Source organism: Spea bombifrons, chromosome 7, assembly GCF_027358695.1.
Source record: "Spea bombifrons isolate aSpeBom1 chromosome 7, aSpeBom1.2.pri, whole genome shotgun sequence".
NCBI classification, from domain to species: Eukaryota; Metazoa; Chordata; class Amphibia; order Anura; family Pelobatidae; genus Spea; species Spea bombifrons.
In genome coordinates this window covers 47,246,971-47,266,406 of record NC_071093.1, presented here as the reverse complement: position 1 = coordinate 47,266,406, position 19,436 = coordinate 47,246,971, and the positions used below count along the sequence as shown (strand labels likewise).

The window sequence follows — 19,436 nt, the reverse complement described above, 5'->3', positions numbered from 1 at the left end:
GGGAGCCGCGAGCGGCAGCATGGGAATTGTAGTCCATCGCTCGACGACGCAGGGGTATGATCCGTTTGGCGTGTTTTTGTGAACCGGAAGTAATGGGACGTAAACGGATGTGAACAGGGCTGTCTTCGGGTCCCGAACTGTGGGAACACAATGAGGTCGGAAGCTATAGACTCCGAAAGGCAGCACCGAAGGCGGATGTTAGTGTACCGGTGAGTCGGGCATGGAGAGGCACATACCCTGGCAACGCGCCCGAGTACCCCCAAAACCCCTGTACCTGCTACTGCACCCCCTTACCCATGACGCACACCATTCCCCCACAGACTTGCCACCAGCCCCCCCAGTACCACCTTACCCTGCGACTGTACCGGCAGTGCCCCAGTACCCTCCATACCCTGGGACTGTACCGGCATTGCCCCAGTACCCCCCCCATACCCAGGGACTGTACCGGCAGTGCCCCAGTACCCCCCCCATACCCTGGGACTGTACCGGCAGTGCCCCAATACCTTCCCTTACCCTGGGACTGTACTGGCTGTGCCCCAATACCTCCCCATAACCTAGGACTGTACCGGCAGTGCCCCGATACCTCCCCATACCCTGGGACTGTACCAGTAGTGCCCCAAATCTCCCCCTGTACACTGACATTGCCCCCCAGTTCTGCCTATAATCTAACATTATAGTTAACATTATATTATCCCCGTACCACACTGCTCCTCCCCTTTTTTTTTTTTTTGAAGCCTGCCGTATTTTCTATCTGTAACAGGCCGTCTCCTGATAACTTACCGGCAGCGCAAAGAGCAGAACCCGAGACCCAGCCCGGTACCTATCCCACCGGCACTCCCGGGCGCCGAGAGAGGCGAGCCGGGCGCCGGCGGCATCTTCCTTCATCCCCTCTGGAAAGACGACACAAGAAGGTGTTAACAGTGGCGCTGACGGACATCTCGAAAGAGGTTTGTTGGGACAGGAAGTTTGCGCTTCCAGGCCAGGAGAGTATGATGGCATCAGCCCTGGCACAGCAGGGTGTGTTGTGACCCGCTGAGCTGCGCACGCTGAGACACATGGGTGACCCTCGGCATTGGGACCGGGCGCTCCTTCGTGCCGTTTGTTTTTGGTCCTATCGTTCCTTTCAGCTGACAGAGTGGATCGTCATTTAATTATTTCTAGTATTATTGTTATATATATACATATATATTTTAGTTTTTCTGCCCAGCTGGATTTTTGCAGCACTCATCCCTCCCCGCCACCCCTTCGCCTCCATTGACTAATACTAATGAAAGGTGGGTGTTAGGCCTGCTGAGCTCTGCGTAACTATCATGACGATCAGAGCCGAAACCCCCCCGTCCCCAGGCTTAAACCCCCAACGAAGGAGTGTTAGCGTTGAAATGGACGAGGTGATACCTGGGAAGATATCGTAAGTTCTTGCGGCCGCCGGGGTCGGGCATCTGCAATTCTCGTGGCCACCGCTAAGCTCCCCCTTTCGCCAGGGACCTGCACTTTAACGTAGCTGCGAGGCTTGCCTGTCCTGAGAGAGCGCCCGTGTCTGGCCGTGCTCGGCTCCGTGTCTTTTGTTCATTTGTGTCATTCGCTCTCTGCAGGTGGAGATCCGTCATGCAAAGTCCAACCTTAACGACAGGTTTGTATGACCCCGTGTTAACGTGCTAAACACCCGCGTGTCACCCCTGCCTACAGCCGTGTTACTTCTGATTTGCAGACCAAGCACCAGCGAGGATTCGGCAGAGAACAGCGAACCTGCCCCTAAGAAAAGAGACCGTCCGGGTAAGAAGGAAGAGCAGCCATGGTCTCGGTGACCGCAGCGCAGTAGGTGTTTAGAGCTCGTTTTTAACTCTTTGCCCTCCTTTTGCAGACTCTTCCTTTCACTTGGCTCCACCTAGTATCTTACCTTCGCATGCAGTAACCACTCCCCTGGCGGCCCTGTCTCCACCCCCTTACCCCTCAGAAGCACCCAGTAGTCCTCCCAAACTTCAGAGCTGGAGTCTGGTTCCCATTCTGCACAGCGTGCGCTCCAAGCTGGAGAGCTTTGCTGACATTTTTCTCAGCCCCATTAAATGCCGTAGCGGCTGGAGGACTGAACAGTCCAGCCTGGCGGGCCCCGGTGGAGCAGAACCTCGGAGCGAGGCGGAGGAAGGAGGGGAACTGAATCGAGCAGGAGAGAAAGCGGCACAAGCGGTGGAGGAGTCCCAGGAAGAGATGGACGACTGTGTGCGGACGAGTTTGCGGCATTCAGTAGACCGCACACAGACGGAGCTGGCTGCGAGCACTCTGTGTCTCGTTACACAACCTCCCACCAACGATAAGCAGGGGCTGTGCCAGCCGTCTCCAGAGGAGCTGCAGCACGGGACTGATGGGAGAGGCATGAGGGAGAGCAGCACTTCAGACAGGACTTCCCTCACCACCACAAAACCAAGGACTGGTATGAAGATTGAGCTAAAGATCGCGGTGTCTGCGCTGGGCAGACCCCCGCTCGAGCGCCGTTTCTCCTGTCCCTCTCGGCTCCTCTCTCCCGTTCGTGTGACTCCCTGCTCTCCTCCGGCTGGTCCGGGAGATGCTGGGGAGAGCGGCAATCTAGTGCTGCTCCCCCGCAGAGCCAGCTATCCCTACAGGAGACGGCACAGTCTGGGCGCAGCGGACGAGCGAAAGGCAATGTCGCTCTCGGCCTTCTCTTTTACTTGTCTGAGGAAAGAAAAGCATCCGTTCCTTTTATGCCATTCGGGTGGCCCTGGAACCTACCAGCCGGTGGATAACGGGAGGACAAACCACCAGCCAGTAGGGTAAGCGGCTACCGGGGAGGGCTTGGGGCAGCTGGTACCTTGAGCTGCCAGGGTGGCTTTCGTGGCAGGCACTGTACTGTACTGTACTGTGTGGAGGATGTTTCTGCGGGTGGTAGAGTGAGGGGGCAGCCAAGGGTGGCATTTGGGGAGGGTGGGGGTGTTAGCGCATGTATTGTTGTAAGTAATTCCCTGTGCACTGCTTCTTGCATAGTCAGGTGTCCTGTCAGAGCCCGAGCGTCGCCAGAAATGGGTTAAGACATCAGTTTCTCCCAACACAGACCCACCTTGGGGGGGGACGTCAGCTAGAAGATTCCTCTCTTTCCAGTTCAGAAACGAAGGTAAGACTGACTGAGTCGAGGAGCATATCGTCTGAGATACTGAGTACATACCGTAGCAGCCTGCCGAGATATTACCATCACCCATACAGCAGCAAAGAAATGGCACTCTCACAACTCTCAGGCCCACGTCATTAAACTGCCACCATAGAGACCGTTATAACGAAACAGTCTTTACCCCTTCTTTCCCCTAAAAACCCATGGTGTTTCCCCTACAGGTTATCTTTATTTTCTTACAGGTATAGTCTGATCCCACGATATAACAGGCCTTAAAGGGGAAAAAAAGCATCTATATATTTGCCAAACCATATAATAAATATAACAGCAACTAAACATTTTAATGAAAGCTTCGGTAAATATATGACACGCGTGTGGTTTCAGATACACGTAGATTGCACACACAGCCCGTGTAGGTGACGTCGGAGTAAGCATCCAAAAGAATGACATAAACGCCATAAAGAAATACAATATGTACGCTTCCACAAAAATGGTACCCTTTTCGCTCTGCTGGCGTATCTGGTTTTGTGTTCTATTGTGGATGGCCAGGGACCGGTGACCGTCAATGTCACCGGTCCCTGGCGCCGGCAACCGGTCCCTGGCATCAGCGCCTCTGTGTATCGTGTAAACGCGAGGCCGCCACACTTGCACATAATCGCGCATGAGCCAGTGATGTTTCCCAAGGGTTACCCCGCTGCAGGGCAGACTCCTGTACTGGGACCGTTTTTGGTATTGTAAGCAAGCTTATGATTAACACACAGGCTGTATTCTCCATCAGTTATGTCTGTAATCATTTTCTAACCTTAAATTATCGTTGGTTGGTTCATAAAGCGCCATCGTACTAACCCTCTTTCTTCTTCTGTTGGCACAAGCAGCAAATATCTGGGTAAGAAAATACAAATGTGATTTTTCTGTGTAGAAAGCTGTTTGTCGCCATATTCTTAATCTGCAGTTTTAAGAGTGCAGGTGCTAGAAGTGTGTGCGTGCGTGCGTGCGCGATCGCGTGAGTGCAGAGATGGGGAGTTTTTCTACGTAATGTATTTGTAAGAAGGCTTCTGACGGGAAGCGCTGGCTTTACAGGAACTGAGGTGGTAGAAAGTTCATCAGTTCCGTCACCCTTGATAACAAATATAAAGTTTCGTTTTAAAATTCCTTTTCGAGAACTTCTGTCATTTTATTTTTAGGGAAAAGAAAATGCCACCATCTGTGGGAAAGTGTCAAACTTCCAAATACGAAAGAGACCCACAAGGCACGAAGGGAACCTGACCCCACTGGGGCTCCCAAAACGAGCAAGGTAAAGGTTAACATGTTGGCTGGCCGCTACGCCTTCTGCAGATCAATAGGGGAGACCCATTCGTGACCCTTTGGACGGACTATTATGTCCTCGGAAACGAGCCCTAGGTAGGTAGTCATAGTAGGTTTTTGCATGGGGGGGGATTAGACAGCCCTGGGGTCTCCCTATGCAACAGAAGCTTTCTGCTGGGGTGTCAGTGATGTCACCGTCAAAAACATCATCAAAGGGGGGTATCCAGACCCCCCGATACCTTGGGTACTGTGTGGCCAGCGGCAGTGGGGATTAAAGCGATAAGAACCAGAAACGGAGAAACAAATAATAAAAATGAAATAAAACTAATAACAGACTCCATGACATCATAAGAAAAAAAAATGTGTAGAATGTAAGGGTTTAACTTATACAATTAGCGGTAAGACGTGAATGTGGAACATTATTCCACTTGGGGGGTTAAATCAGGTTTTGTTTTTTTTCTTTCAGTGGTACCTAATTTGTGGGAGAAAGTTACCCCCCCCTCACATTTACCCCAAGGGTCCCACTCTGAGAATAAATGTGACAATGTCCTCTCTCTTAAGATTAGAGAAAGAAGAATTCAGCCTTGAGGAGATCTACACCAATAAGAATTACCGCACCCCAACTGAGAAAAGGTGAGAGCCTGGGGAATCTGTGTAAGGGACACTGGCCAATGAGAGGACTGAATGCTAGGAAGGGATCATTGACCCGAGTGTCTGGAGGCAGGTGGCTGTAAATTGGTTATCCCGGTGGATCTGTAGGCATTGGCTGTAAAGCGAGCCGATCCCGGGGAATCCGCCATTGGCGGATGGCTGTAAAGCAGGGATCCCGTGTGTGGGGGGGCATTGGTGGATGGCTGTAAAGCAGGGATCCCGTGTGTGTGTGGGGGGGGCATTGGCGGATGGCTGTAAAGCAGGGATCCCGTGTGGGGGGGGGCATTGGCGGATGGCTGTAAAGCAGGGATCCCGTGTGTGTGTGTGGGGGGGCATTGGCGGATGGCTGTAAAGCAGGGATCCCGTGTGTGTGGGGGGGTGCATTGGCGGATGGCTGTAAAGCAGGGATCCCGTGTGGGGGGGGCATTGGCGGATGGCTGTAAAGCAGGGATCCCGTGTGTGGGGGGGCATTGGCGGATGGCTGTAAAGCAGGGATCCCGTGTGTGTGTGTGTGGGGGGGGGGCATTGGCGGATGGCTGTAAAGCAGGGATCCCGTGTGTGTGTGGGGGGGGGGGCATTGGCGGATGGCTGTAAAGCGGGTATCCCGTCTTTGGGGGGGGGCATTGGCGGATGGCTGTAAAGCAGGGATCCCGTGTGTGTGTGGGGGGGGCATTGGCGGATGGCTGTAAAGCAGGGATCCCGTGTGTGTGGGGGGGGGTGCATTGGCGGATGGGCGTACGCTCGTGTTCCGTCAGGCCGGATGGTGAGGACGCGACGAGTCGAAGTTGTTCCATTTCCCTCTTTCTGTTTCAGAACATTCGAGACCATCTTTGAGGAGCCTGTGATGAGGGGGGGGAACCTTATCCTGACAAGCCAGCGGCCCCTGAGGCGGCTCATTGTTTTCCGGGACAGCGGAGTTCATCCTCGCAGACAAAGGAAAAAGGGAAGAGGTGGAGGCCGCGGCCGCAGAGGAGACCCCAGTAATACAGCCAAGAGCCGTGACTTGGAGCTCTTGCTAGAGAACAAACTGACCCAGCTGGACGCGGCTTTGCGGGGCGCCGAGGCGGCAGAAACGGACCTGTCAGGCTGTTTCTAGCGGACTTCTGGCCCCAACGCCGTCTTAATGGCAGCCATCGTTTTCTTTGGACTACATCAACCTCCAGGAGCCATCCACATTGATGACATTACGATCTGCCCGCCTGCTGAGGTGCCAACTGTGCCGGCCCCGGCCCCCAGGATCCGGCCCATGCGCACGGAATTGATGTAAAGGAAGCCACGTTGTGCCCATATGGGCCGCTCTCTGATTCTTTGTATTATAATTTTGCCTAATAGTAAATAAAAAATAACCTGGACGTCAGTCGCGTGGGGTTTGTTTGTGTGGGTGCGTTCGAGTGTCTTCGTATGTATCCTAGAGGAGGTTGAGGGGGTGGCAGATGGGTGCTGGTGGGGTAGGAAGCGATGTCACTGGGTATTAGGCTTTCTGGTGGAAGAGCAGTGGGTAGGAGTGGAGGGGTGGAGTTGTGGATGGGGGTGGCAGATGGGTGCTGATGGGGTAGGAAGGAGTATTAGGCTTCCTGATGGAAGAGCAGGGGGTAGGAGGGGAGGAAGTGGGAGGGCTGTATGGGGGTAGGAGGGGACTTCAAGGAGGTGGGAGGGTTAGATGGGGGAAGGGGGGGGACCTCAGGGGGTGGGAGGGGGCGGTTAGGTTCCATCTCTAACCACACCCCGTACGTAGCCGTTTAACGTTTGGATGGGCGAGGGAATCAGAGTGAGTCACGTGATACATATGCGCCTGACGTAGCGCGTTGAGACGTCAGGACGTAGCTGCAGCGTGCTGAGGGCGGGGCTTGAGGAGAAAGGGAAAGACCGGACACCGGGGATAGAACCGGGAACAGAGAGAGGGGGAGGCGGAGGAACCTCGGGCAACCCCCCTCCTCTGCCCACCAACACAAGACAACCTCATCTCAGGGCGCCTCCCCAACCAGGTCCCCGGTATCCAGGGGCCCAGCTTCCCGGATCATCCACGGCCTCAACTTCACCAGCACCCGGGGCTCCAGCTTGACAGGCACCGGGGCCGATCAGCCCAGAAGCATCCAGGGCCCCAAAACCCAAGCCACTCAGGGGGCCTGCATCACAGTATCCAGGGGTTCAACCTTACCGATACCCAGGGGCCCTGTATCCCATAGGTGTCCAGGGGCCCAGCATCCCAGAAGCAATAAGAGCGACGACCTCACAGGTAAACAGGGGCCCATCATCCCAGAGGGTATCAACCTTCCAGGGGCCCAGCATCCCAGAAGTTATCAACCTTCCAGGGGCCCAGCATCCCAGAAGCTATCAACCTTCCAGGGGCCCAGCATCCCAGGGGCAATCAGAGCTCCAGCATCCCAGGGGCAATCAGAGCTACGGCCTCCTAGGTACTCAGGGGCCCAGCATCCTGTAGCACAAACGTCCAACCTCCCCAAACATTTAGCCCCGTCCCGTGTCAAACTTCCAGCAGCTCACCCCCACACAGGGGCCCCGGTACCTCCAGGCTTCAGCGAAGCAGTAGGATCCTCGCTTAGTTCTGTGAGCCCCACTGACTCCCAGGGGCCACACTCCTGGGGGATTTCCTTTACCGCAGCACTAGGAATTAGATTGCGAGCCGGTCGTTACTCAGGGATACACGGGCCCCTGGCCCCCCATCCAGACAGGGGCAGGTCAGGCTCTTTCGCCTTCACTATAGAGCCGGTATCCTAAGAGTGAGCGGCAGAGCCTAGCGTGGGGGTTGTTACCGGACAAATATGCTCTACCCCGGTGGATAAACCCCACTGCTCCTGATGGAGGCCCAGCCCCATACGCCCAGAGCCCGATCGGGGCCACGGGTCCCACGGAGACGCTCCAAGTCCCAGAGAGACAGACGGCGGGGCCCGTCCCCCGCAAACTCTTCTTCCTCGAGTCCCGAGCCGGCTCTTTGGCCACGTCCGCAACGCAAAAAACGGAGGAGGAGGAAAGAAAGGGACAGCGCTCCGCTGAGAGAGGAGGACCTGATCGACGGCTTCTGCATCAGCAGCTATGGAAGCCTGGAAGCCATGCAGGTGACGTGGGGGGGTCCTGGAACTGGCTTTGGGTGTTAGGAAGGGAGGGGTACACATTAAGTGGCCCCTCCAGCCAGCATACCCTTTAATGTGCGTGATAGGCGAGTGTCCCCTTTAACACTTCTTTGGGAACCCGTGGAAGGATTCCACAGCCCCCCCCCGCTCTCCTCGGCATGCAGGAGACGCATGTGCCGCATACCAGGGTATACGCGCCGCCTGCATCTCTGTCGCTGGCCCGTGCAAAAGGTTCAGGAGGTGTAATGAGACGCCTGCACGCTGCAGCTTCTCCTTAAGGTATACAGGAGTGTCCCTTTAATGAGTGCAGATCAGAGGCTGGAGTGATGGGGGGGCAGGTGAGAGAGTTAGAGGCTAACAGACAGCGCTATGGAATATGATGGCGCTTTATTTGTCACCGATGGGTACGAGACGCCACAACGCGCTTGGTAGACGGATCTTTTTCCCTTTCTCTAGAGAGATGCTTCTCTGGACTCGGCGCCTCAGGAGGAGACATTCAGGAAGCGTCCAACTGGGAAGAGAAAGCGAAGCGACGACCCCAGCTCGGAGGATCCGGGGACCAGCAGCCTTGAAAATCGAGTGTCAGCTCTTGTGGGCCAGAGACAGCGCAGGGGTCACAAAGAACAGGTTTGTGGGGCTGTCTTTCTTGGCATCTGTATGTGCTGGGATGTCGTGGCAATTACCCCGCTGCAGCCTGCCTGCTCGGTGGGGTCACTCAGTGGGGTCACCCGCCGCAGAGGGCGAGCCGGAGTCGTAGTCGAGAATTTTTATTTGTCCAACAAGGAAAATAAGTTGCTTAAGCTTTTGAGACCTCAGAGGTCCCTTATTCTCCGCAGCCGAGTCAGGCGAGAAGTGGGGGGATGACTTCACTTCCTGTTAATATAGAGACCTCACCGAAAGCCAAGCCGGGGCAGCATCCGCCTGCTAGCGGAGAAGGGTTGGCCTCGTTTATCCTCATGGTGCATCTTAAATAGCCGGACAAATGGCGGTCAGACTAATGGAGGGTCTCTCTCTTCTCTCTGTGCCCTGTCCAGCTGTGTCTGTTCACCACGCGTGTGATAGGGGGAGGCAGGTCCCGTTTGTGTGGATATACACCACGCATGTGTTAGGGGGAGGCAGGTCCCGTGTGTGCATACACCACGCGTGTGATAGGGGAAGGCAGGTTCCGTGTGTGTATACACCACGCGTGTGATAGTGGGAGGCAGGTCCCGTGTGTGTATACACCACGCGTGTGATAGGGGAAGGCAGGTTCCGTGTGTGTATACACCACGCGTGTGATAGGGGGGAGGCAGGTTCCGTGTGTGTGAATACACCACGTGTGTGATGGGGGGAGGCAGGTTCCGTGTGTGTGAATTCACCACGCGTGTGATGGGGGGAGGCAGGTCCCGTGTGTGTTATAGGGGAAGAAGGGCATGTTTGGGTTTACTGTTAGGAGGTTAGACGTGTGCAGCAGAGCGGCCATTGCGTTAGTGAAATGCTCTTTGCTGATCACTCTTTCTGCTGCCTGTTGCAGGAGGCCCTGAGCTGCGGTCTGGATGCCGGATATATAGTGAGTGCTCACCAGCTTTGCTTTTTTAATGCTTAGTCCTAGTTTTCTCTCTCTGTCCTGTCCTGTTTTGGTAACCCATATGACCTTAGATCTCTCTAAATCATAGTCATTTTTAGCTCCTCACCTCACTAGAAAGACTTTGTCACATTGGTGTGTGTCAGCGCCTCGGACTACTTGCCATTTTCCTGGCTGTGGCCTGCTTCTCTTTCTGCTTTGGCACACTCGTTCCCCGTGCTGTCATTCACCTTCCTCGTCTCATTCACCTTCCTCGTCTCATTCCCATTTGAATGAACACTGGACTGACGTGCGCCATTTTTTTTTGCAGTGTGATGCAGAGAGTAGCTGTGATGAGCAGGTAACTTATACGAGTTCACGTCCGAGTGTTCACTCCTCGGGTAGCCGACCTCCTGTCCGGCTGCATGAATTACTGCTGGCTTGGTATTGTTCTCCTCCAGTGCTGCTGGAATGTGGCAGCAGGGCTTGAGGGCAATTGGTCGGGCACCTTCCTGGCCGAGGCTGCCTGGTGGGTTGTAAGGGCTTGTGTTTGGCTGGTGGGCTGTACAGGGGGCTGGTCTGAATGGTAAGAGCCTAGGGCCGTGGGTTGGTTTCTGCGCTCACTCTGTCCGTACGTTCTTCCAGGTCCCCGGTGATGATCTAGCGGTGTCTTTCACTGTATCCACAAGCCCAGGTACAGTCTGCTCCTTGCCCCTGCATTTCCTCCCGCCACTCACCCCCGTCGGCCGTCTCCTCTCGATGGCCGCTGTCTCATTATCTCTCCTGCGTAATTTTCTTCCCCAGCTACGCTCCCTGTTACTGGAAGTCGCTTTAAGCTCTTGGTTCAGTCGAAAGTTTCCGGTCTGGATAGAAGCTGTGAGAGGAGCCAGGAACAGGAGATTTACCCAGCAGAGCCTAAGCAGTGCCCTCCTGCGGCCCCTCGGAGCACTCCACGCAGCCCTCCTCACGCTGTGCCCAGCGCCTCCCCCAAAGCACAGCCTACGCTCTCCCAGCCGGCAACCGCTGCAGCCCCTGATCCAAATGTAAATAGGTAAGTGGATGACCCGAGAGGGGCAATGGATAGGGCTGACGGCGCCTCGTTCCCACAGAGTGTCGCTGCTTACATGGTTTAGCGGGATACTGTTTTCCGGCCCAATCCTTTGTCTCTCCTTCGACACTTATTTGCTTCTCTCGCTGTTCAAGTTCCAGTCGCAGCAGTCTACCCAAAACAGTGTCTGTACCGCAGACGTCTCAGCGACCCCCTACACCGTCGGTTTGTCTGTCGGGTCACAGCATCGCGCACAATTTCCCCTCTGCCTTGCGTCCACCATCACATCACCACATGGGCCTGTTTGCCCCTTCTCCGGGTCTCCCTCCTCCTCCCCCCCTACTGCAGGTCACCGGACACCCCGCCTCAGCCGTCTTATCTGGTAAGTGCCGGCGGGCCCGCGGCCTGGAAGGGTACACATGTTGGAAGGTTCATGTTTTACGGTTGGGGTAAACACAAATGAAAGCGGACGGCTGAGAGTGTTTGCTTTGGTGTTGGGGGGACACTGGGCGATGTTTCTTTGACGTGATTGCGCGGTCTCTTCGCAGAACACGATGTGATTGGACAGAATATCGGGTCTCGCTTCTTGTCTGCTCCTGGCGGTGGAGCGGAGCTGGGTACGGCTATCCGACCCATGTACCAGTTCCACCAACACAACCATCAGCACACGCACCAACACACGCACCAGCACTTCACGCCCTATCCCCACAACGTGGGCTCTGCCACGGTAAGTCATTCCCATCGTGGATATCCATAGGGGCCTGCCTATCGGCGTTACCCCCTCCGCCATGACTTTCTCTTCTGTTTGCAGTTTGAGAAGTACCCGGGTAAGATAGAGAGTCTGTACAGACAGAACGTGAGTACCGAGCCCTCCTTCCCGCCATTTCTTGTCAGTCTGGCCCTTCTTTGCAAATGCCCCCCGCATGCCACCTTTTGGGTCTGTGTCTCCCACTGATTTTCTCTCGCCCCATGCTGCCATTTTGAACCCCCAGTGATGTTGTGTTGGGTCTCCCCCCCCCTAATGCTGCATTTGCCTCTCCTCCTACGTGCAGTTTTTCCAGCCATTTTCTCCTGTCCTCACCACGCTCCCTCCTGTTCTACCTCCCACCGTATCATTTGGATCACTGCAGGGGGCGTTTCAGCCCAAGGTGAGTGCGCATTGAGTGTACGTTTAAATGAGGGACTGGGTAGGGGGTCTTTCGATGGAATTCTGAGCCTTCCTTTGCTTTGCAGAGCACAAATTCTGAGCTGGCCTCACAATGCTCTGTGCCCCCAGCCATCGGCCACAAGGCTCCTCAGGTGAGTGGCTTTCGGGTAGCCTTCCCGGTCCTAGGGGTGAGTTGAGGGCCACCCTAAAACAAACTGTTTATGGGAAGTCGGGGAGGATGGTCTGGGGGTGCTGAGGCCACTTTGCTAAAACATCTGTAACATCTGTGCTAAAACATCTGGTTTTCTTTTAGCTCCAAGACCAGTTCAAGCCAAGGGTGAGTGATCCCCTGTCTGCGCGCGTGAGTGATCCCCTGTCTGCGCGCGTGAGTGATCCCCTGTCTGCGCGCGTGAGTGATCCCCTGTCTGCGCGCGTGAGTGATCCCCTGTCTGCGCGCGTGAGTGATCCCCTGTCTGCGCGCGTGAGTGATCCACTGTCTGCGCGCGTGACGGTGCGTGTGTAATGGTGCACTCGTGTTGATGAGTCCATCGCTGGGGTGGCATTCCTGCGCACCTTGTTGGCTTCTCCTCACTGGATGTGCTTGTGTTGCAGAGGTCGGGCCGTTGGTGTGCGATGCACGTTCGCGTGGCTTACATGATCTTGCGGCACCAGGAGAGACTCAAGGTACTGCACTCTGCCAAGAGCAGCATTTGCCCCCCCCTGCAGTGTCACCCTTGCCCCCTTGACTGACATGAACTTTCCTCTCCTGTCCTCTCAGCTCGCGCATGGGACCCATAAGTCTGATTTCCGAGGTGATCTGCTCTCTTGCGTTCCCACCGGACTCTCCTCACACGATCTAACGCGGCCATCCTCCCTCTTTAATGGTAATGGGTCAGGTTTCTGTGGAAACCTTAAAAAATGGCTATTTTAACCATCACTTTAAGAAGAATGGCTGCTCCCAACAGCAAAATCTGCAAACAGTACAGTATGAAGGGATGTCAGCCGAAGCTCCCCGTGGGAGAAACCGGCCGGGTAACAAAGTTCTGCACCTTCCCTGCTATTTGGCCCCAGGGCAGACTTTATATACACTATATGGCCAAAAGTATTGGGACACCTGACCTTTACGCCCCCAGGTACTTTGATGACATCACATTCTAAAGCAGATATAACGGCTTCCGCTCTTCTTCAAAGGATTTCCACAAGATTTTGGGGAGTTTCTGTGGGATTTTTGCCTGTTCATCCAGTAGCGCGTTTGTGAGGTCAGACGCTGATGTTGGAAGAGACGCCAGTTAATCCCAAATGTGTTCGATGAGGGTGAGGTCGGGGCTCAGTGCGGCCGGCCAAGTCCTTCCACCCCAAAGTCATCCAACCGTGTCTTTACGGAGTTCTGCAAAGGGGGAAACCACTTCATATTAATGTCTGTATTTATAATGTGATGTCATCAGAGCCCCTACGGTCGTAACGGTCAGGCGTCCCAATACCTTTGTCTATATGGTGTGAATAATAATGGTGTTAGGTTAGAGGTATTAGCAAATGCCCCGCAGGAGCCACTCGGTGCTGGGATAGACGAGCCCCAGAGCTCTGCCTGTGTTTGCTGTTAGTGATTCTGTTCTCTAATCGTGCCTATCCTCTCTGCCATCTTCCTTATTTACAAAGCTGTTTTTGTTCTGTTTGCCCCAGGCGCGGTGCCACATGCCCCTGGGCAGTATCAGGTCGCCCCCCCTGCTGTACCCTCCTTCCTTCATCCACCAGGACACATGGGTAAGAACCCTGTTTTATCTCCTTTTCTTCTGTCAGCCATACAAAAACCCACCATCCAGGGGGCCAATCCAACCCTGTACCTGCAGTGTCGTTAAGCTCAGCCTGAGGGCTAAAAGTATTATTAGTATCGTTGGTAGTAAGTGGTAGTAGTATTATTATTAGTGTTATTAGCATTGGCAGTAATAGTAATATTAGTAAGTATTATTATTATTAGTGTTATTAGCATTGGTGGTAGTAGTAGTAGTGTAATTAGTAGTAGTATTATTAGTGTTAGCATTGGCAGTAGTAGTAATGTAATTATTATTAGTAGTAAGCATTGGCACTAGTAGTAGTAATATTACTATTATTAGTGTTATTAGCAGCAGTAGTAGTGGTGGTAATATTAATAGTAAGTATTAGCATTGGCAGTAGTAGTTGTAATATTAGTATTATTATTATTAGTGTTATTAGCATTAGCAGAAGCAGTAGTGGTGGTAATATTAATAGCAAGTATTAGTGTTAGCATTGGCAGTAGTAGTAGTAATATCAGTAATATTAGTGGTATTACCTTTTGGCACTAGTAGTTGTGTAATTATAAGTAGTAAGTATTATTATTGTTATTACCATTGGAAGTAGTAGTATTAATAGTAGTAAGTATTATTATTAGGGTTATTACCATTGGCACTAGTAGTAGTAGCACCCGTTGTACAGCGCTACGGAATTTGATGCCACTATATAAAACAATAAATAATAATAAATGATAGTAAGTATTAGTATTAGTGTTATTACCAGTAGTAGTAGTAGTAGTAGTGTAATTATAAGTAGTAGTTAGTAGTATTATTAGTGTTATTACCATTGGCAGTAGTAGTAGTAATAGTAGTAAGTATTATTAGTGTTATCATTGGCACTAGTAGTAGTAGTGTAATGATTATTAGTAGTACTGAGTATTATAATAAGTGTTATTACCTTTGGCACTAGTAGTAGTGTAATTATAAGTAGCAAGTATTATTATTAGTGTTATTACCATTGGTGGTGGTGGTGGTAGTAGTAGTAGTTATACTAGTATTAAGTATTACTAGTGTTAGCATTGGCAGTATTAATAGTGCTGATAGTAGTATTGGCAGTATTAGTAGCAGTATAATTATTTGTAGTAAGTGTTGGTAGTAGTGTATATACATTATTGTATAATAGTAGTTATATATTTTTAGTAATATCATTATAAGAAGTAGTAGTATATATTAGTAATATTGTTATTATTTAAGTAGTAGTATTATGTAACATTATTATTAGTAGTCGTATATATTAGTAATATCATTATTAGTAGTAGTATATATTAGTAATATCATTATTATTATAAGCAGTAGTAGTATATAATAATAACAACAATATATACTAATTTATTATTATTATTATTATAATAAGTAGGAGTGGTATATATTGTTGTTAGTAATATCATTATTATAAGTAGTAGTATATATTATTAGTAATATCATTATTATTACTATTAGTAGTAGTAGTATTATATACTTTAATAATACAAATTATTATTATACTACTGCTACTTATAATAATAGTAGTAGTATATAGTGTTATTATTTATTAATAATAATACGAATAACAATATATACTACTTATAATAATATTACTAATATATACTACTACTAATTATTAGTAGTATATATTAGTAATACCATTATTATTGTTAGTAGTAGTAGTATATATATTATTATTAGTAGTATTGTTATTATAAGTAGTAGTATATATTAGTAATATCATTGTTATTAGTAGTAGTATATATTATTATTAGTACTATTATTATTATTATTATAAGCAGTAGTAGTATAATCCATGTTAGTCCCCCAAGGGGTAGATCGGTTGTGTGGATGGATACGATGTAAATCACGGGGAGGGAGAGAGAGACGGAGGGAAAGGGAGGAGGGGGGGGAGACGGAGGAGGGGAGAGACATTTAAATACCTAAACTTATTTCAAAGGAGGAGAAAACAAGAGACCGGAATCAAACCTTAGAGGGTCAGAGGCTGAGAAGGAAGTTTTACATTACTTAGACAGAGTGATAGATAAGTGGAACAGCCTCCCAGCAGAAGTGGTAGAGGGTAATACAGTGAGGGAGTTTTAACATGCATGTGATAGGCATACGGCTCCTGAACCCAGAGGTCTGGGTCTTAACAGCAGGAGAAACAAGTGACTAGGTGGGCCGAATGGGACCGATCTGAGCTCTCATCTGCTTTTCAGACACGTTTATCCGAACATCAGGATTCTCTCCTCTGGCCTCTCTGACGAACGGAGCATTTGGTGGCCTAGGGAGTCCCTCGTATAGTGAGTACTTACCCCCCTCTTAATGCCTAGTGCCCCAGCCTGTTTCTACTGCCTTACAGAGACTATTTACCCCCAGCCTGTAGCAGCCATGTTATAGTGACCACCTGCCCCCTCCCAGCCCATTTCTACTGCCTTACAGTGAGTACTTGCCCCCAACCCATGTCCACTATCCCTTCTCTTGCTCATACCCATTGTAAAGCATATGGCTTAAATAATCCTCTGGAAGCACGGGGCATGTTTGTGTTGCCCGCGGGTCCCATGCCACACGGCAGGTTATTCGCGTGGTGCCCATAAAGGTGTTATTCCATGGGTGGTGGGGCTGAGGGGACGTGGTGGGTTGGTTTATTCGGGTTTGTGATGGTCAGCTGTGGGTGCGGGACGAACGGTTTCATTCCTCGGGGGGGGGTCCATTGCCCTGAAAGCTTTGGGGTCAGAGGGATCCCTCCAATCCAGACTCCACGGCTGGGTTCGTCTGACGAAGTTCTTATCTTGCAGACCCCTCCACCATGTTCAATCAGAAGGAATCCCCTGCAGTCCACAGCTTTTCTGGTCCTCATGACCCCTGGAACCGGCTCCATCGCACACCCCCATCATTCCCCACCGCTCCCCCGCCGGTCTGCGCCAAGGCGTCGGACCTCGACTCGCGCAACGCCACCAACATTAAGGACGAAAAGGAGAGGTAACGGCAGCCGCGCGCCGGGGTACCAGAGCTCCGCTCTCCTGTAGTCACGCATACACTAACCTGTACGGCGTTCTCTCTATCACAGGGACCTTCTCTTCTCCCGCCTGGCGCGACATCCCTCACCTCTCACCCCCACTCAGCGTCACCCTGGGGGGGACGAACGAGGCCCCAGCCGCACGATTTCCCCGTATGTCGGGGTGAGACCTGGGAGCAGCTCGGAAATGAAGCCTCGTCTAACCCCAGAGCATCCGTCCAAAGTGAAAGTGAAGGAGGAACCTGAGCCGCTCTTTGAAGTGGGGCGCTCCCCTCTCCCCGGGCTGCACTTGCCCCATCCTTCGCCTCCGTTCGACAGACTTCGAGGGGCTTTCCTGGGGGAGCAGTATCCCCATACATTAGAAGCCTGGAGAGACATATACCGCAGAGCAGATCCTGCCCCTCTCCGTCTTCCTCTGGGACCCCCCCAACGTCTGTACGAGCAGCGGGAAGAAAGAGCTCATATCTTGCGTGAGGACTTTGAACGTGCCCGGGTGTACGGACTGCCTGCCCACGTTGCCATGCAGCCTGCCGCACAATCCATGCTTGGCTCCCTCTACCCTCACCCAGGCGCTAGCCTCATCAACAAGACTCCCCCCATGAACCTACTGACTGCTCCCCCGCCGCTGATCTCAAACTCGAGGCCGGGGTCTCCGCACCGCAGGGACCTTTACAAGGAGAGAGACTCCAGATAGAATACCCCCTCCTTTCCTTTACCAGGGGCCACTTTGTAAATAATTATACATCCCCCCCCCCGGTGCCCCTGCCCCTGGGGTTTTGTACATTTTTATGGTATATTGTGATTTCAAACACTGTGGTTTTCCCCGACTTCCATTGGGATAAGTTGTTGGGCAGCTTGAGGACCCTTCTGTGTGGGGTGAAAATGCCACGAGCCGAGCCTTGTTACATTAATAAACTTTCCTTACCCCAGAGATGTCTCGCTGATGTGACGAGCTGCGACGTAGAAGGGGGTTGCGGGCGAGTAACGGGACAGGAGCACAGATCCAGGGACCTGGCCCTCTGATTAGATGGGGGGTAGAGGGAAGGTCAGGTGGCAGCTGGTCTCCTGGGCACGCTGGGCTGGGGTAAGACTGTCACCTACCCTCCCGTCATCTCTAAAAGGGGCTTTAAAATGTCTGGTTGTCGCATTAAAAAGTACAAAGCGCTAACGTGCCGGAGGTTCTTGCCGCATTTGCGACAAGGTCTCCGTCCTGTCTGTAGAGAAGCCGTCGGGAGTCCTCTGTACCGAACCAAGCGGTTAGAGACTGTCGGGGACATGCGCAGTCATCCTGCCAGCGGGAAACTTCTTTCGATGGCCTTTGGGAATGGTGCTCGTTCTCGTGGTATCTGCATGCGCGTTGGACACTTCATGGTGCATTTCTCTGTCGACCAGGTGGGGAACCTGCGCATGTCTCAAAACATAGGGCTTCTGATATAAGCAATGCTATAGGAGGGGGCATTAACCTCATGCATCCGAAAACCTGCCGTGGATAGCATGGAGCATCATGAGTGAAGTTCCGTCCATGCGCACCACGACCCAATGCGCCATTCGTGGGGAGTGAGTGCTGCTGATCGGTCGCAGACTGATCGCCTCCACCTGCACCACTACTCGATGGCTGTGGGGGGGCCGTCCCCTCGCTGGAAGTCTCCTGTGAGACCCCCTTTATGAATGGAACCCTCCCATTTACTACAAGCGCGATGCTCCATTCATGGGGAGTGAGTGCTGCTGAGCGGCTCCTGTATAATATATAGCTAAATCAGCGAGCCGGACCCCTGTATAATGTATAGCTAAATCAGCGAGCCTGCCCCCCCCGTATAATGTATAGCTAAATCAGCGAGCCGGCCCCCTGTATAATGTATAGCTAAATCAGCGAGCCTGCCCCCCGTATAATGTATAGCTAAATCAGCGAGCCGGCCCCCCGTATAATGTATAGCTAAATCAGCGAGCCTGCCCCCTGTATAATGTATAGCTAAATCAGCGAGCCGGCCCCCCGTATAATGTATAGCTAAATCAGCGAGCCGGACCCCTGTATAATGTATAGCTAAATCGGCGAGCCTGCCCCCCGTATAATGTATAGCTAAATCAGCGAGCCGGCCCCCCGTATAATGTATAGCTAAATCAGCGAGCCGGACCCCTGTATAATGTATAGATAAATCAGCGAGCCGCCCCCCTATATAATGTATAGCTAAATCAGCGAGCCTGCCCCCCGTATAATGTATAGCTAAATCAGCGAGCCTGCCCCCCGTATAATGTATAGCTAAATCAGCGAGCCGGCCCCCCGTATAATGTATAGCTAAATCAGCGAGCCGGCCCCCTGTATAATGTATAGCTAAATCAGCGAGCCGGACCCCTGTATAATGTATAGCTAAATCAGCGAACCGGCCCCCTGTATAATGTATAGATAAATCAGTGACCGGCCCCCTGTATAATGTATAGCTAAATCAGCGAGCCGGCCCCTATATAATGTATAGCTAAATCAGCGAGCCGGCCCCTATATAATGTATAGCTAAATCAGTGAGCCGGCCCCTATATAACTGGCCCCTGTATAATGTATAGATAAATCAGCGAGCCGGACCCCTGTATAATGTATAGCTAAATCAGCGAGCCGGGCCCCCTGTATAATGTATAGATAAATCAGTGACCGGCCCCTGTATAATGCATAGCGAGCCGGCCCCTATATAATGTATAGCTAAATCAGCGAGCCGGCCCCCTGTATAATGTATAGCTAAATCAGCGAGCCGGAC

General features: G+C 51.9%; 2 protein-coding genes across 3 annotated transcripts; both read left to right on the top strand.

The window, feature by feature from the left end:
* The first annotated feature begins 133 nt into the window (after positions 1–133).
* PRR14 (proline rich 14) lies at positions 134–6,434 on the top strand. Of its 2 annotated transcripts, XM_053471738.1 has the most exons (9): positions 134–209; positions 761–947; positions 1,593–1,630; positions 1,709–1,773; positions 1,862–2,786; positions 2,998–3,124; positions 4,303–4,412; positions 4,985–5,056; positions 5,888–6,434. In XM_053471738.1, exons 1-9 carry the CDS (start codon positions 151–153, stop codon positions 6,168–6,170), a joined length of 1,866 nt encoding a protein of 621 aa, XP_053327713.1. In that variant the 5' UTR covers positions 134–150; the 3' UTR covers positions 6,171–6,434. The 2 variants fall into 2 exon arrangements, with proteins under 2 accessions (XP_053327713.1, XP_053327714.1); XM_053471739.1 differs by lacking the exon at positions 4,985–5,056.
* A 1,222-nt stretch (positions 6,435–7,656) lies between these two features.
* On the top strand, positions 7,657–17,621 carry FBRS (fibrosin). Its single transcript, XM_053471747.1, has 18 exons — positions 7,657–8,148; positions 8,620–8,790; positions 9,677–9,712; positions 10,038–10,067; positions 10,352–10,400; positions 10,511–10,757; positions 10,910–11,136; positions 11,303–11,481; positions 11,566–11,610; positions 11,807–11,902; positions 11,988–12,053; positions 12,215–12,238; positions 12,514–12,585; positions 12,680–12,785; positions 13,582–13,662; positions 15,893–15,976; positions 16,472–16,655; positions 16,744–17,621. Exons 1-18 carry the CDS (start codon positions 7,891–7,893, stop codon positions 17,384–17,386), a joined length of 2,598 nt encoding a protein of 865 aa, XP_053327722.1. The 5' UTR covers positions 7,657–7,890; the 3' UTR covers positions 17,387–17,621.
* Positions 17,622–19,436: the final 1,815 nt, after the last annotated feature.

Coding starts and splice junctions, on each gene's coding strand:
- PRR14 (XM_053471738.1), top strand. CDS start 151: ATGAGGTCGGAAGCTATAGACTCCGAAAGGCAGCACCGAAGGCGGATG. Junction 948..1,592: donor TGACGGACATCTCGAAAGAG/GTTTGTTGGGAC, acceptor CGCTCTCTGCAG/GTGGAGATCCGTCATGCAAA. Junction 4,413..4,984: donor GGGCTCCCAAAACGAGCAAG/GTAAAGGTTAAC, acceptor CTCTCTCTTAAG/ATTAGAGAAAGAAGAATTCA.
- FBRS (XM_053471747.1), top strand. CDS start 7,891: ATGGAGGCCCAGCCCCATACGCCCAGAGCCCGATCGGGGCCACGGGTC. Junction 12,586..12,679: donor GGCACCAGGAGAGACTCAAG/GTACTGCACTCT, acceptor CTGTCCTCTCAG/CTCGCGCATGGGACCCATAA. Junction 16,656..16,743: donor ATTAAGGACGAAAAGGAGAG/GTAACGGCAGCC, acceptor TCTCTATCACAG/GGACCTTCTCTTCTCCCGCC.